This window comes from Glycine max, chromosome 15 (assembly GCF_000004515.6).
Source record: "Glycine max cultivar Williams 82 chromosome 15, Glycine_max_v4.0, whole genome shotgun sequence".
NCBI lineage: Eukaryota > Viridiplantae > Streptophyta > Magnoliopsida > Fabales > Fabaceae > Glycine > Glycine max.
Window position 1 is genome coordinate 15,617,060 of NC_038251.2, and position 14,919 is coordinate 15,631,978.

Below are 14,919 nucleotides of genomic sequence, written 5' to 3' on the forward strand. Positions count from 1 at the left end.
GAAATAGAGCACGAAAAGTTTGATTTTCTATGCAGAGGAATTTCAAAATTTTATAATTTTAAAATACTATTATGAATGAAGGCTAAAAACTGCTACTTTGTTAACTATGCATGCACAAACATGTCCAAGCTCATATGTATTGTTTTATTACAGTTTTTAAATGTCATTATGTTAAACATCAAATTAAGCCAAATTTAATCAAAAGAGTCTAATCTAATTGACTAAGCGTGTGAATTATTATAAACAAACTTCTAGTATCTATCTAAGAATGGATAAAAAAAATTGAATCAAATTTATTAGACGTAACTACACTCACACTCTCTAAGATTTGTGCTAATTATATATGCACCCCTCTTTTTTTAGCATTACTTTTGCCTCCTATCTGCAAACAGTGTTAAGTAACGTTTTGTTTTTTAAGCTAACAAACAAAATTGTTCCTCATTTTTGTCCCTTTTTAGGCAAAAACACCAAAAAGGGTCACTTTTACATTTTATTTACCAAATAGGGGCTGCTTTGCAATTATTTACCTGGGGGGTCTGTTTTTTTATTACAAAGCGCCCCCCAGGAAGGCGCTTCCATGGAGCACGCGACACGTGGCACAGCGCGGCGCACGAGACAGCAGCAGGGTAGCGCCCCTGACGCGGACGCGTCTGATAGCGCCCTGCTGCTGGGCGCGACTGGTAGTGCCTAGCGCGTGGGCGCGACTGGTAGTGCCCCTGACGCGGGCACGACCCAGGCGCGTATTTTTTAAATATATTTTAATAAATTAAGCTGATTAACGATTAAATAATTTAAAAAAATATTTGTCATTTAATTAAGTTTTCTAATTTACGACGAAACTCAATTAAATTGTCATTTAATTAAGTTTTCTATGGTATAATATGAATTTTATAACTTTATAAAATATGAAATTTCCAGGTTATGATCTTTTGTTTCTTAAAAAAAAATAAAAAAGTTATGATCTTTTGGAACTTTATAGCATATAACAGATGACTCATTGAATTGATAGTAAAATATTGATTCAGTACGTTGGTTTAGTTTAAACGTCTCTTAACATTAAAAAAAAAAGAAATTAGATTTAGACCCACTAAAAAAATACATTTTCTCCCAGACTCAACGGAACTGGGAAGGGGGGCGTGTATTTTTTTTTAATTTAAATGTTTAATTTTGTTAAAATACAATTTTTGTTCCTCTATTCTCTTATATTTGTACTTTTAGTCCCATTATTTTTTAATGGAGATATTTTATTTTTTACTTTTAAAAAATCAACAATTTTAATTTTTGTGATCAATTTTAAATGTTGACATAAGTATTCTATAAACCTTAAGTGATAACTATTTATTTATTATATACATGTCAAATATTTTTTTAAATTATTTAATCGTTAATCAGCTTAATTTATTAAAATATATTTAAAAAATACATAGGCACCTGGGTCGTGCCCGCGTCAGGGGCACTACCAGTCGCGCCCAGCGACAGGGCACTACCAGTCGCGCCCAGCGGCAGGGCGCTACCAGACGCGCCCGTGTCAGGGGCGCTACCCTGCTGCCTCGTGCGCCGCGCTGTGCCACGTGTCGCGTGCTCCATGGAAGCGCCTTCCTGGGGAGCGCTTTGTAATAAAAAAACAGACCCCCTAGGTAAATAATTGCAAAACAGCCCCTATTTGATAAATAAAATGTAAAAGTGACCCTTTTTTGTGTTTTTGCCCCCTTTTTACTTTACCCTCAACTTAACCCTAAACAAACTTGCCCTTTCTCTTGGTCATCCCTCCACCGTTTTTTCTCATTCTCACTTCGAAACCCTCATCGAGCCTCCAGCTCCACAACATCACCCTTCCCTCACCCTCCACTTCCATATATTTTTATTTCCATAACTATAAAAGTATTTAAAATTCATTTCTATAAAATTTTAGTATTCTCGTAAAATTAAAATGTCTTACTTTTTTCCAACCAGGAGATTTCCGTTGCTATATGTGTCATTTTCATTCTTACAAGTCACTTCTTCATTGGTTGATACAATTTCTTGGGTTAATCCCCCTCCCCCCAAAACCGCCACGAAGAAGAACACGAGGAGGGAGAAAGAGAAAGTGTTTGCGAGGGAAGTCACGTGTAGATCTGGTGGCGTATGGGTCAGTGGCGTGCGGTGACGGCACAGAAGATGGTGCTGGATGGTGCGGTGTGTGTGCGGTGGAGGAGGTTGTGTAAGCAGTGGCGCGACGCGGAGGAGACGGGATAGAGTGGTTGGTCGGGCGGTGACTGGGGCTATAGTGGTGATGGCGCGGGCGATGGTGAAGCGGTGTTGTTTGCCGGCAGAAAAGAGAAAATTAAGGATTTGATGTGTTGAATGAAACAATGGATTTTGATGAGTAAATCTCAGCCGTTTTGTTTTAATCCAAGGGTGCACATTAATTAAACTTGACACTCTCCAATTGCATGCAAATCGAGAGGATTTGTCTCCGTGCTTGAATGGGGTTCGAAGAAGATTAAGGAAGAGGGATAAAAAATTTGTGGCAGTTTTTTTTTTTTTCTTTTTACATTTGTGATTGATGATTTTTAATCCTCAAAAATCATATTTTAAAATTTAAATTAAAAATCGAAGACAAAAAAATGAAACAAAATTTTACTGGACTAAATCTAAAATTTTTCATATTTATGATCGGATGACATGGTAGATGAAAGTCACGTGATGTGGAGCCGAGTGAAGAATGACAACCCGGCGAAAGCTTGGTGGTGTGCCCGGTCGTATATATTTGTTTTGCAACACACCAAAATAACCGACGGTTACAAGAATGTTCCTGCTTCCACTCCATCAAATCCAAACCATAATAATCATAATGCATGAGAGAGAGATTTCATTCCTCCATTTTCTCTCTAACCATCATTTTCTTTTCTTTTAGCCTAAAATAATTCATCCTTCTTTTTTATTATTTCTATATTTTTATTTATTTATTTTTTCCATCGGAGCTGCATTTTCCTCTTCCTTTTTTTATGTTTTTTGAATCCGATCGATGAACGCGGCTTCTTTGTTTGTAGAATTTTTGGCATTAAATGATCGGAATTCGGCGTTGGGATTTGCTTAGGGTTTCAAAAACTCTCTCTCTTTTAAAAATTGTTTTTTGAATGGAACCTCGCGTTGGGAATAAGTTTCGGCTTGGCCGTAAGATTGGTAGCGGATCGTTTGGAGAGATCTATTTAGGTTGATTTATTGTCCTTCTGTTGTTATAATTATTATTCTTTTTTATTTCTCAACGGGTTTTTGTATTGAGGATGATGGTGATGGTGATGGTGATGAACGTTTTATTTATTTATTTATTTTGCAGGTACTAATATTCAAACTAATGAAGAGGTTGCAATTAAGCTTGTAAGTGCTTTTAACCAATTAGGTTTTGTATTATATTAGAATTAGAATACTTTTGTTATTTGTATCTATTAAAGTCTGAAGGAGAGGGCAATTTATCACTCTTTGTAGCCATGAGTTATATGAAACTGGTTTGGGAAATGGGGTTTCTCATGTAAAGTAAGTTTCTGCAAGGGGTTGTCAAAATTGGGTTCAGGTTGGATTTTACCCTGGTGTTCTTAATGTCATTGATTGAGGTTTGTGTGTGCTTCTATTCTGGGTGTCTGTGACTGTGTCTTCATTCACTGAGCCTAATGTTGTATGCTTCTTTTTGGGAGGGGACAAGGTGGACGCATAAGGGGTTCTTATGAGAGACATTTTTCACTGTTTAGTTACCAATCTTTATGGTGTGTGAGCCAGAATTTTGCTGTTATGCACAAGATTGGAAATGATTAAAGTGATTGTAGGTTTGTCCAGAATGTTATAACATTTTGTAGGCATAGGAATGAAGATGCTTCAACTGGTGCACTGTTCCTATCATGTTGATGCTGTCAAAACTCAAAAGCTAGTGTTTTATGCTTATAGTTATCTTTTCAAATAAGAAATGGATTTTTATTTTTTAATTATTGGGTGGTTCAGAATTCAGATTGTAGACTATTATTATTATTATGGGATTTTCATGGCCAGCATTGCTCATTACCTTCTATGACCTGTATGACTCTACTTTGTGACAGATTTTATTCATTTCATAGTGAATTTTTTCATTAGTTATCCGTAAAATGATTATGCATGTGATGTAACTGCTTCATGATACCAAAATGCATATTAATTGATCTTTCTAGCATACTTTTTGCGAGATCAATGAAAGAGTTCAATTTGACTGATAGTCCAAAACTTTGGGATAGGGGGTTGGTTACAGCTTGAAACATTCCTTATGTACTGCTATTAACTGCTAGGAAATTTTGTATCCAATGGTCATTGAGAAATAATTTTCTTTTAGCAGACTAAATTTTGAAGAGGTTTATAAATGGCCCATTTTGTGCTCAGTATTGAAGATAATAATTCATAATCTCATCACAATCATTTACAAATTAAGCCTTTTAGATCCTGCTTTCTTTATATTGGGACTGTTTACTGGTTTTCCCCTCAATTGTTATGTTTGAAGCATTTACTTTGTCTAGAAAGTGTGTGTATTGTGTGGAACAATTCGATGATTAGTCACAATTCTTGGTCTGTGAAAGAACAACAACAACAACAACAACGCCTTATCCCACTAGGTGGGGTCGGCTACATGGATCAACTTCCGCCATAATGTTCTATCAAGTACCATACTTCTATCCAAATCATTAAGTTCGAGATCCTTTTTTATAACCTCTCTTATAGTCTTTTTGGGTCTTCCTCTGCCTCGAATTGTTTGTCTTCTCTTCATCTGGTCTACTCTCCTCACTACAGAGTCTACCGGTCTTCTCTCTACATGCCCAAACCACCTAAGTCTATTTTCCACCATCTTCTCTACAATAGGCGCTACTCCAACCCTCTCTCTAATAGCTTCGTTTCTAATTTTATCCTGTCGAGTCTTACCACACATCCACCGCAACATCCTCATCTCCGCTACACCTACTTTATTCTCATGTTGGCTCTTGACCGCCCAACATTCTGTTCCGTACAAAATCGCCGGTCTTACCGCAGTCCGATAAAACTTTCCCTTTAGCTTGATCGGTACCTTTGCATCACATAACACCCCCGATGTTTTTCTCCATTTCATCCATCCTGCTTGAATGCGATGATTCACATCCCCTTCAATTTCCCCATCATCCTGTATTACAGACCCAAGATATTTAAACCGTGTGACTTGAGGGATAATATGGTCTCCTATTTTCACCTCTGAGTTAGAAACCCTCCTTCTATTGTTGAACTTACATTCCATATACTTCGATTTGCTTCTGCTTAGGCGAAAGCCGTGTGTTTCTAGAGCTCGTCTCCAAGTTTCCAACCTCTCATTCAACTCCTCCCTCGACTCTCCAAGGAGGACTATGTCATCTGCAAAAAGCATGCATCTCGGCGCTATCTCTTAGATTTGTTCCGTGAGGACATCCAGAATTAAGGTAAAAAGGTAGGGGCTAAGGGTTGACCCTTGATGTAAACCAATTGTGATGGGAAAATCGTCTGACTCTCCACCCTGTGTCCTAACACTAGTCGATACCCTATCATACATATCTTGGATAGCTCGAATATATGCAACCCTAACCCCTTTCTTCTCTAGAGCTTTCCACAAAATCTCTCTAGGCACTCTATCATACGTTTTCTCCAAGTCAATAAAAATCAAGTGCAAGTCTTGTTGGACCATGCGATATTGCTCCATCACCCGCCGTAATAAATAAATCGCTTCCATGGTCGACCTTCCCGGCATGAAATCAAATTGATTCTCAGTAACTTGAGTCTCCTTTCTTAATCTCCGTTCGATCACTCTTTCCCATAATTTCATGGTATGACTCATGAGCTTGATTCCCCTATAATTTGCACAATTTTGTATATCCCCCTTGTTCTTATAGATTGGCACTAACGTGCTTCTCCTCCATTCCTCCGGCATGCGTTTTGACCTCATAATTTCGTTAAAGAGTTCGGTGAGCCACTCAAGACCTCTATCTCCAAGAGTTTTCCACACTTCAATAGGTATGTTGTCTGGCCCCACCGCCTTACCATTACTCATTCTTTTCAACGCTTCCTTTACTTCCTGTTTCTGAATCTGACGATAGTACTTATAGTTCCGGTCCTCTTCTCTTGTGTCTAGACTGCTAGAGTCATATCCATATCCATCATTAAATAAGTTGTGGAAATACGCCTTCCACCTTTCCTTGATATCTTTTTCATGCACTAAGACTTTGCCTTCTTCATCCTTAACACACTTTACTTGATCCAAATCTCTAGTCTTCCTCTCTCTACCCTTAGCAAGCCTATATATAGATCTTTCTCCGTCCCTGGTTCCTAGAGCTTGGTATAGTCCGTCAAAAGCTTGGGCTCTTGCCTCACTCACCGCCTTTTTGGTTTCATTTCTAGCTATCTTATACTTATCCCAAGTTTCAGAATTTCTACACCTAGACCACTCCTTGAAACACTCCTTTTTTACTCTAACTTTGCTCTGAACATTTTCATTCCTCCACCACGATTCTTTACCCCTAGGTCCAAAACCTCTAGATTCACCCAACGTCTCTTTAGCCACTTTAATAATCTCTTGGGACATCTTGTTCACATATCATTTGCACTTCCTTGTGATTGTCCACACCAACCCTCCCATATCTTTTGTTGGAAGATTCCTTGTTTCTCACCCTTCAAGTGCCACCATTTGATCCTTGGTGCTACCAGAGGACTTCTTCTCTTTGCCCTATCTCTAATTCTTACATCCATAACCAAAACTCTATGTTGGGTAGTCAAGCTCTCTCCCGGGATAACTTTACAGTTCAAGCAATACTTCCTATCAGACTTCCTGATAAGGAAGAAATCTATCTGAGAACATGTCCCTCCACTTTTGTAAGTGATAAGATGTTCCTCTCTTTTCTTAAACCATGTATTGGCTATAGAAAGATCCAAAGCCTCCGAAAACTCCAAGATGGATTTACCCTCCCCATTCATCTCCCCTAGGCCAAAACCCCCATGCACCCCCTCAAAACCTCTAGCCACGCTACCTACATGTCCATTGAGATCCCCTCCTAGGAAAACTTTCTCTCCTTGGGGTATATCCTGAAGTACCCCTTCTAGATCCTCCCAAAATTTTACCTTAAAGTGTTCTGCTAACCCAACCTGAGGTGCGTACCCACTAATAACATTAAAGGTGTCCTGTCCCACTACCAATTTTAAGACTATGATACGATCTCCTACTCTTCTTACATCCACGACATCCTTCTTCCACTCCTTGTCCACAATAATCCCTACCCCATTTCTTGATCTGATTTTTCCCGTATACCACAGCTTAAATCCCGAGTTGTCTAATTCTTTCGCTTTTTCACCTGTCCACTTAGTTTCTTGTAGGCACATAAAATTGATCTTCCTCCTCACCATAACATCCACTATTTCCATAGATTTTCCAGTAAGTGTGCCTATATTCCATGTACCAAAGCGAATCCTCCTGTCATGAACTAGCTTCTTTACCCACACCCGTTCACGAAAATGTGGGAACCCTTGCTTACTTTTCACTACATCCGGGCGGCGATGCAGCGGCCCTTGCTCTTTTGACACTGTACTCGAGCCATACAGCGCGTTGCTTCCGGGCAACGACCTAGCATTCACATTATTACGTAATTGATCCATGTCATAGAGATTCGACAAAGTTTAACGTTGGCTGTCGAAAGCCTAACACAACCCTCTCCTTTTATCTGGGCTTGGGACCGGCTAAGAATAGCAAAGCTACCCTAGGCAGGATTTTGGTCTGTGAAAGAAAATCCAATAAAATAAAAAAGTAAAAAAGGTATGTGTATGTAAAATTTAGTTTAATACTTATGCAGCCTGTGGGATTTACTGTTAAAGTAGAGCAACTTTAATCCTATATATATAGCGTGCATAACTTTAATCCTGATATGGTCTCTGCTAGGATTTTGCTGATCATTTAGGACTTTGTTGTTCTTAGGTAATTACTAGATTTTGTATATCTTTGAGTGCTCCAGAGCTTATTTTCTTGATCTTTTTTCCCCTCTCGTTCTTGTTCTTTGCTGCTTTCTGCCCTTTTTATTAGGAAAATGTCAAGACAAAGCATCCTCAGTTGCTATATGAGTCCAAGTTGTACAGAGTTCTCCAGGGAGGAAGTAATGTCTCTTGTCATATAAAATTTTTTGTCTTTCTTTTATTTTCACGTTGTGCAGTGACACCTACTTTTAGTAATTGATCTTATTTATACTTATATAACAATGCCTATACAAATTTGGTATTGGCAGCTGGAATTCCAGATGTTAGATGGTTTGGAGTGGAGGGAGATTACAATGTTCTAGTGATGGATCTGCTTGGACCTAGTCTTGAAGATCTATTTAACTTCTGCAGTAGAAAGCTCTCACTAAAGACAGTTCTCATGCTTGCTGATCACATGGTAGACCGGCCTTCCCCATCTCTTGAGTGAATGAATGAGAGAAAATCCCTATTAACTATTTCATTTAGATGATACTATTAATTAATGTCTTATATAGGTCCTCTAGGTCCTGTTTATGCAACCGATTAGAAATACCTAGTTGGCTAACTAATAAACTAATAGTAACTACTTGTATTTTGATTTTTGGTCAGATCAACCGTGTTGAGTTTGTTCATTCTAAATCATTTCTTCATCGGGATATCAAACCAGATAATTTCCTCATGGGCTTGGGAAGGCGGGCAAACCAGGTGGCTGATCCTGTTTACTTGTGAGCTTTTGATGTATTGTATTTTCATTTTTTATGTATTTAATCCATTTGAATCTACATGTAGGTTTACTGTATTGATTTTGGTTTGGCCAAGAAATATAGAGATAGTTCAACCCATCAACACATTCCTTACAGGTACAAGGATTCAGATACTAATCTAGGTTATTCCTTTTGTTAGACCTTGTTGCCTAGTTGAATTGATATGACTTAATTTTGACATTGTAATTGTAACTTTTCATGTTGTTTCATGTTGTCAATGTCATATTACTGTTCATCCTCATCTTCATGGAAAAGTTTAGCAAATTTAGATGGCTAAGGGTGGGTGTATTCATATGATTTCTTCAGAGCATAATTATATGTCTGCATTATCAAACATTTTGGTGGCAGTAAAAGTTGATAACCCAATCATGTTCCAATTGACTAATATTTGTTAGATTTTCACACATCAAGTGTCTTTAATTGGTATGATGATGTTTTGAATTTCCCGTATATTTATATACGGTACTCTTGCTGGATTTTGTGCCTTTAGCAGCTGAAAAACTGAGATTTGGATGCTTGCAGGGACAATGACTAAGATTTTGATGGAAACTTGAAAGAAGTTCAGAGCTGTTCTTAATCTACGTGAATTTGCATTGTTTCTAACTTAAATAATTCCTTGTTTTGAATTTGGTTTGAAATTATATTAGTATCAATTATCAAAATCAAATATTATTTTTTGGCCAAGATTTGGTGATTCCTCTTTCAAGTTTTATATAAAATACAAGGAAAGAGGACAGGGAAATCAGGAAAATTCTATATCAAATAAAAACTGATTAATTTTGAAATCAACTTTCTGAAAGATTTATGTTTCTGGCTATAAATTCTGACTTGAGAAACTATTACAAGTCCCCCTGACCCCCCCCCCCCCCCCCCAAAAAAAAAAAAATTTATGGTTACCAAGATAGATTATAATCAAAGTGATGGATTAGTAATGGGAGATGTAAATCATAGGATTCAAGCTCATGCTGGGTGGATAAAATGGAGTGCTCTAGGTGTTATTTGTGGTTGAAGGTGCCTTTTAAGCTAAAAGGAAAATCTTATTGCCCAATCATAAGACGAGTGAGCTTTATGGTGCTGAATGTTGGGTGATAAAGGACCAATAAGAGCATAAGGGTTACAAAGATGAGAATTATGCCTTGGAAGGCTTGGATGATTGCTTATACAAGGGTAAGATCAGTCATGTCTCAAGAATATATATATTAGAGGGAAAATTGGAGTGGCATCTACTGAGGAAAATATGGTAGAATTGTTGCCTAAGATGGTCTGGACATGTGGTAAGAAGACCAATAAAATTAGAAGCCATAATAAGTTGATCATTTGGAGGATGGCCCAATAATAAGGGGTTGAGGTAGACCTAGATAGACTCCTGCTGAAACTATTATAAAAGATCTAGAATCAAATGTTCTCTATGAAAATTGCAGAATTGGTTATGGACAAAACACAATAACATCATTTGATCCATATAGTGCACCTCACTTGTTAGGAAGATGCTTTGGTTGTTGTACCAAGACTTCCTAAAACCAGCTATGTGGTGCTTCCATGGGTAAGAAGGTTAATATAGTTTGATGGTAAGAAGGTTAATATAGTTTGATGCTTCTAAGAGAGCTAGAAACTGTGTCTTGTGTATGGCTGTTAACGGAAACAAATGTAAACAGGAATTAAGAAATAATAAAGCAGGAAAATCAAGGAGATTGGAAGAGATTAAAGGATACTATATCTTAACTTTATAAGTTTTCTAACACCAGATTTATATTAAAAACACCTGAAAGGACTCGCCTCTGAATCTGTGTAGTAGGTAACTTGATTGTGAAGTTGCATCGTTGTAGCGTTCCTACCTCTGAAAGGTAAGGGCAAATATAATCTTTATGCACTAATTTTCTAATCATGACACATGAAAGAGACAGTGGGTGTTTGGAAACAGTTTATTTCTTTGAAATAATCACATTTTTTTCAAAGATTCTCTCACGAAGCTGATAGAAATAAGCAATTATTTCTTCAAAGAAAGTTACTGAACACACTTAGATATTAAACTAATACTTAAGAATACTCTGTCTCCTAATAATAAAATAATCTACCTAGAGTCCTGAAAATTAAAATCCGTTTCTTGTCCTTTACTGAAATTATGATTCTTTCTTTCGATGCAGAATCTGCCAAGTTTCCAAAACTTGGTATATATATATATATGATCGATGCCCTTCTTCCTGCATTATTTATTATTTGCAGACTAGTTTGAATTTTGCACCGATTCCATTGTATAATTTTCTATTCAGAAGAAATGTATTCACCTTATTGGTAGAAGTGAATCAAATTTGATTATGTGTAGAATGCTTTTTTGCATTGCCATAGCATCCTAGTTTTGTGATTTATAGGATAAGGTTGTGAGAAGTGTATTAAATTTGATTGTGTGTAGAATACTTTTTTGCATTGCCATATCATCCTAGTTTTGTGATTTATAGGATAAGGTTGTCAGAAGTGTATTAAATTTGATTGTGTGTAGAATGCTTTTTTGCATTGCCATATCATCCTTGTTTTGTGATTTAAAGGATAAGGTTGTGATTCTTGTTAGTGATGTTGCATTCATGTCACCCTGATTTTATGTTTATGTAGCCTTCCCCAGACTTGGCTAGTGCTGTTTTAATATTACTTTAATTTGTAAGTGTGACATTCTATCTGATCATTAAACTGCAGGGAAAACAAGAATTTAACTGGGACTGCTAGATACGCGAGTATGAATACCCACCTTGGCATTGGTATGTATGGTGTATGATTCTTACCTGGAATTTATTAATGTGTAGCAAAAAGGCAAAGTTGTGTCATCTAACAGATACACGTTGCTTGGTCCTTCTTTTATGATCAATGCACAGAGCAAAGTCGAAGAGATGATTTGGAGTCTGTTGGTTTTGTCTTGATGTATTTCTTGAGAGGAAGGTGATTATTGCTGTCTACCTTGCATTGTTATCTTCAAGTACCATGCTGAATGCCTTTGACCTGATATTCATTTTATATGTAGTCTCCCTTGGCAAGGACTTAAAGCAGGAACAAAGAAACACAAGTACGAGAGAATCAGTGAAAAAAAGGTTTCTACCTCAATTGAGGTGGATACTGTTATTATTGGCCTCCTTGAATCCATATTTTGCACTATTTCTTGAACTATACTGATAACTTGTTGATTATTCCAGGCCTTGTGTCGAGGTTATCCAACAGAATTTGCATCATACTTCCATTACTGCCGCTCATTAAGGTTTGATGATAGGCCAGATTATGCTTACCTCAAAAGAATATTTTGCGACTTGTTTATTCGTGAAGGTGTGAAATTAATCTGACATAGAGTCCATCTCTTTTGTCTCTGTCCTTAAGTTTATTGTGTATATACTCTTATATGATTTTCTTTTCAATTTATTAAAGACCATGTGTATTTTATCATTACATTGGCATGTGGACAGGATTCCAGTTTGATTATGTGTTTGATTGGACAATCTTGAAGTATCAGCAATCACAGCTAGCTGCTCCTCCAGCACGTGCCATTGTAAGTGGTTTCTATACTCTTGATTGCTTTTGCCTTTGGGATCTTTCACTTCAGCCATGGATAGAATTCTGAGATGGCAAGATGCTTGTATTTTAGGGTCCTAATGTTGGAACTAGTTCTGCAATGCCACCGGCTGTGACTAATGCTGATAGACAGACAGGTAATTTCTTTGTTGTCTGTATATTTCTTTATGGCATTGAAATTTGGCAGTTTGCTTTCTTTAGTGTATTCAAGTCCAATACATGCTGTTTAGCTTGCTGTTCTTGGTATGATCTAACCTTTTCTCTCATTTTTAAAATTTAAAATTTTATGTGTAATTTATTAGTTCACTACAACAACAAAGCCTTATCCCACTAGGTGAGGTTGGCTACATGGATCACATGATACTATTTGGCACAGTTAGAAACTAAAGTTTCAGAAATATTAAGTTTGAGATCTCTCTTGATGATTTCCTCCAATGTCCTTTTTGGTCTCCCTCTTCAGAAACCTATTTTATTCAATTCATTCTGTAAAAGTAATTACTTTTTGCATCCTCACATTGGTTGTTGTTGCTCTAATGTTATCTTTATCTTTCAGCAACTTGTTAACCTAGGTTCTTTAGTAGCTTTTATGTCTTGTTCCTCTAAGTTTAGCTCTTGAGCTTTCTGTTGCTAATATTTTACCCCTTTCTTACAGGAGAGGAAGAAGGGCGACCTCCTGGTCTGGTTTCAGGGGATTCCACAAGGCGAAGAATGTCAGGGCCCATCACAAACTCTGTAAATATTTCAAAGCAGAAAAATCCAGTCACTACGGATGCTGCCCTTAATAAGGAAGCCATGGTAAGTTGTTTGGAGTGCACAGTTTCCTTGGGGTTCTTTTTAAAGATCAGATCATTCTTAACTCAAATAATGCAGTTATCAAGGCCCAATGTCTTGGGGCAGTCAAGTGGATCAAGGCGAGCTGCGGTTTCTAGTAGGCGTGATGCATTTGTTGGTTCGGATTTGGATCTTCGTACTCGTTCTACTGGGGCTAACCCTGGAACAGCAATTAAAACATCATCTGCGAGAAATGCTTCTCATGTCAAGAACTATGAAACTGCAATCAAGGGCATTGAGGGTTTGCAATTAGAAAATGATGAGAAGGCACATTATTGATTCCTAACCTTTTCATGTTGTAAATATAAGCTTTGGTTGACGGGCACTACAATAGTTGCATGTTGCCAAGGTGAGTCGCGAAGGGACGTGAATTTGAACTCAGAAGTCTGGGCTTGTGTTGTTTAACCCTTGTGCTCATGCTGATCAAGCATGGAAGCTGAAAAAATTTGAGCTAAATCAGGGATTGTTCTTGCTTCGAAGCTCAGGGTTTACGCTGGCACTAGTCTTCTGGCGGGAACCCTAAATTTTGTAACCTTTTCCTGTGAGTTATTATTGATTTACCAGATGTCTAAAGTGTCATGTGGATCACATTGTTCAAAACTATCAAATACCAGCAAAAATATCTACTCAAGTTTTGGATAAGACCAAAGTTTCCAAGATGTTTCTGGAGATTACTGCGGTATTTAGGAATATTCAAGGTTCTTGAAATGTTTCTACCTTGTGAAATTCTTATAAGCTTGAATCCTCGTATTTCTTTAGTTTGTCTTTAATGTTATCTCGTAATAATATCTGTAAATTTTTATTCCAATAATTTGGAAGGTTTTCTTTAAATTCGGATTTGCTCGTGTCTGGGATTCTTACTCCTGATCCTTATGGTTGATTGAACATGGACTAGCCAATATTGATGCTCCTTATTTGAATAGGTTGACTATTCGCTCTCGTTTGTCTTATTAAAACTGAGTGTGCAAAATTGTTGAGACTATGAGAGAATATTTATCAATTAACTAACCAGAGAATATTTACCAATTAACGAACTTTTAGTTAATCAAGAGTTAATTTTAACCTATGAAGAAGTTAAAAGTTATTTTTTTTTTTTTTAAAGAAGCTTATTTAAACAGATTCATATGTCCATTTGACGTTATTTTATTAGCTCGTATTGCTTATATTGAAAATCTGTTAAGACCATCATATCATATCTGCTGTTAAATACAAAAAGATATCGTAAAAGAAAGTCGCATGTCTTGCTGGACTTGATTTGTTGATTGTCCATTAGGCATGCAATGCGCTTAAGTTTGGATAAGATTATGTTACCGGGCTTTATTATGTTTTATTGAAATTCCCCTCTTCAAATTTATCTGTATTGTTGACAAGTTTACTGTTCATTTTTATATTTTATCACATTCATATTTGAAATGGTTATCCGTATTATTTTGGGGAGTAAACCTGTGTAATTCTTAGTCGAAAGACAAGAATTAATTTGTCTAGGTTTTAAGATTTATTTAAGAGGTTCTTCCAACAAATTTTTTTATACGCATGTGTTAGGGATTGAATTTTTTATCATATGTTTAATGGACAAGATTATCTATCAATTATGTTATACCATATTGGTTGGTATAAATATTGTTATTAAATCTGACATGTATCGGTCTGTTCGATGAAAACTTGAGCTATGTTCTACAATTGGATTGGATGTGCAAATGATTTGGTTATGATATAATCAAACCGACTTTAAATAGGTGAAACCATCCTAAGAATAGTGTAGTCAATCAAGGCTCGTTGTACA

At 36.8% G+C, this 14,919-nt stretch overlaps 1 protein-coding gene across 1 annotated transcript; it reads left to right on the top strand.

Annotated features, from left to right (window-relative positions):
• The first annotated feature begins 1,746 nt into the window (after positions 1-1,746).
• LOC100784627 (casein kinase 1-like protein 1) lies at positions 1,747-13,967 on the top strand. Its single transcript, XM_003546414.5, has 14 exons — positions 1,747-3,195; positions 3,320-3,360; positions 8,063-8,132; positions 8,262-8,410; positions 8,602-8,697; positions 8,782-8,852; positions 11,445-11,506; positions 11,621-11,684; positions 11,767-11,851; positions 11,936-12,062; positions 12,200-12,282; positions 12,379-12,442; positions 12,958-13,100; positions 13,176-13,967. Exons 1-14 carry the CDS (start codon positions 3,120-3,122, stop codon positions 13,413-13,415), a joined length of 1,371 nt encoding a protein of 456 aa, XP_003546462.1. The 5' UTR covers positions 1,747-3,119; the 3' UTR covers positions 13,416-13,967.
• Positions 13,968-14,919: the final 952 nt, after the last annotated feature.

Excerpts from the sequence above, each read along its gene's own strand:
- LOC100784627 (XM_003546414.5), top strand. The coding sequence starts at position 3,120 with ATGGAACCTCGCGTTGGGAATAAGTTTCGGCTTGGCCGTAAGATTGGT. Across the intron at positions 8,133-8,261 it reads CAGAGTTCTCCAGGGAGGAA|CTGGAATTCCAGATGTTAGA; the intron begins GTAATGTCTCTT and ends TGGTATTGGCAG. Across the intron at positions 12,443-12,957 it reads TAATGCTGATAGACAGACAG|GAGAGGAAGAAGGGCGACCT; the intron begins GTAATTTCTTTG and ends CCTTTCTTACAG.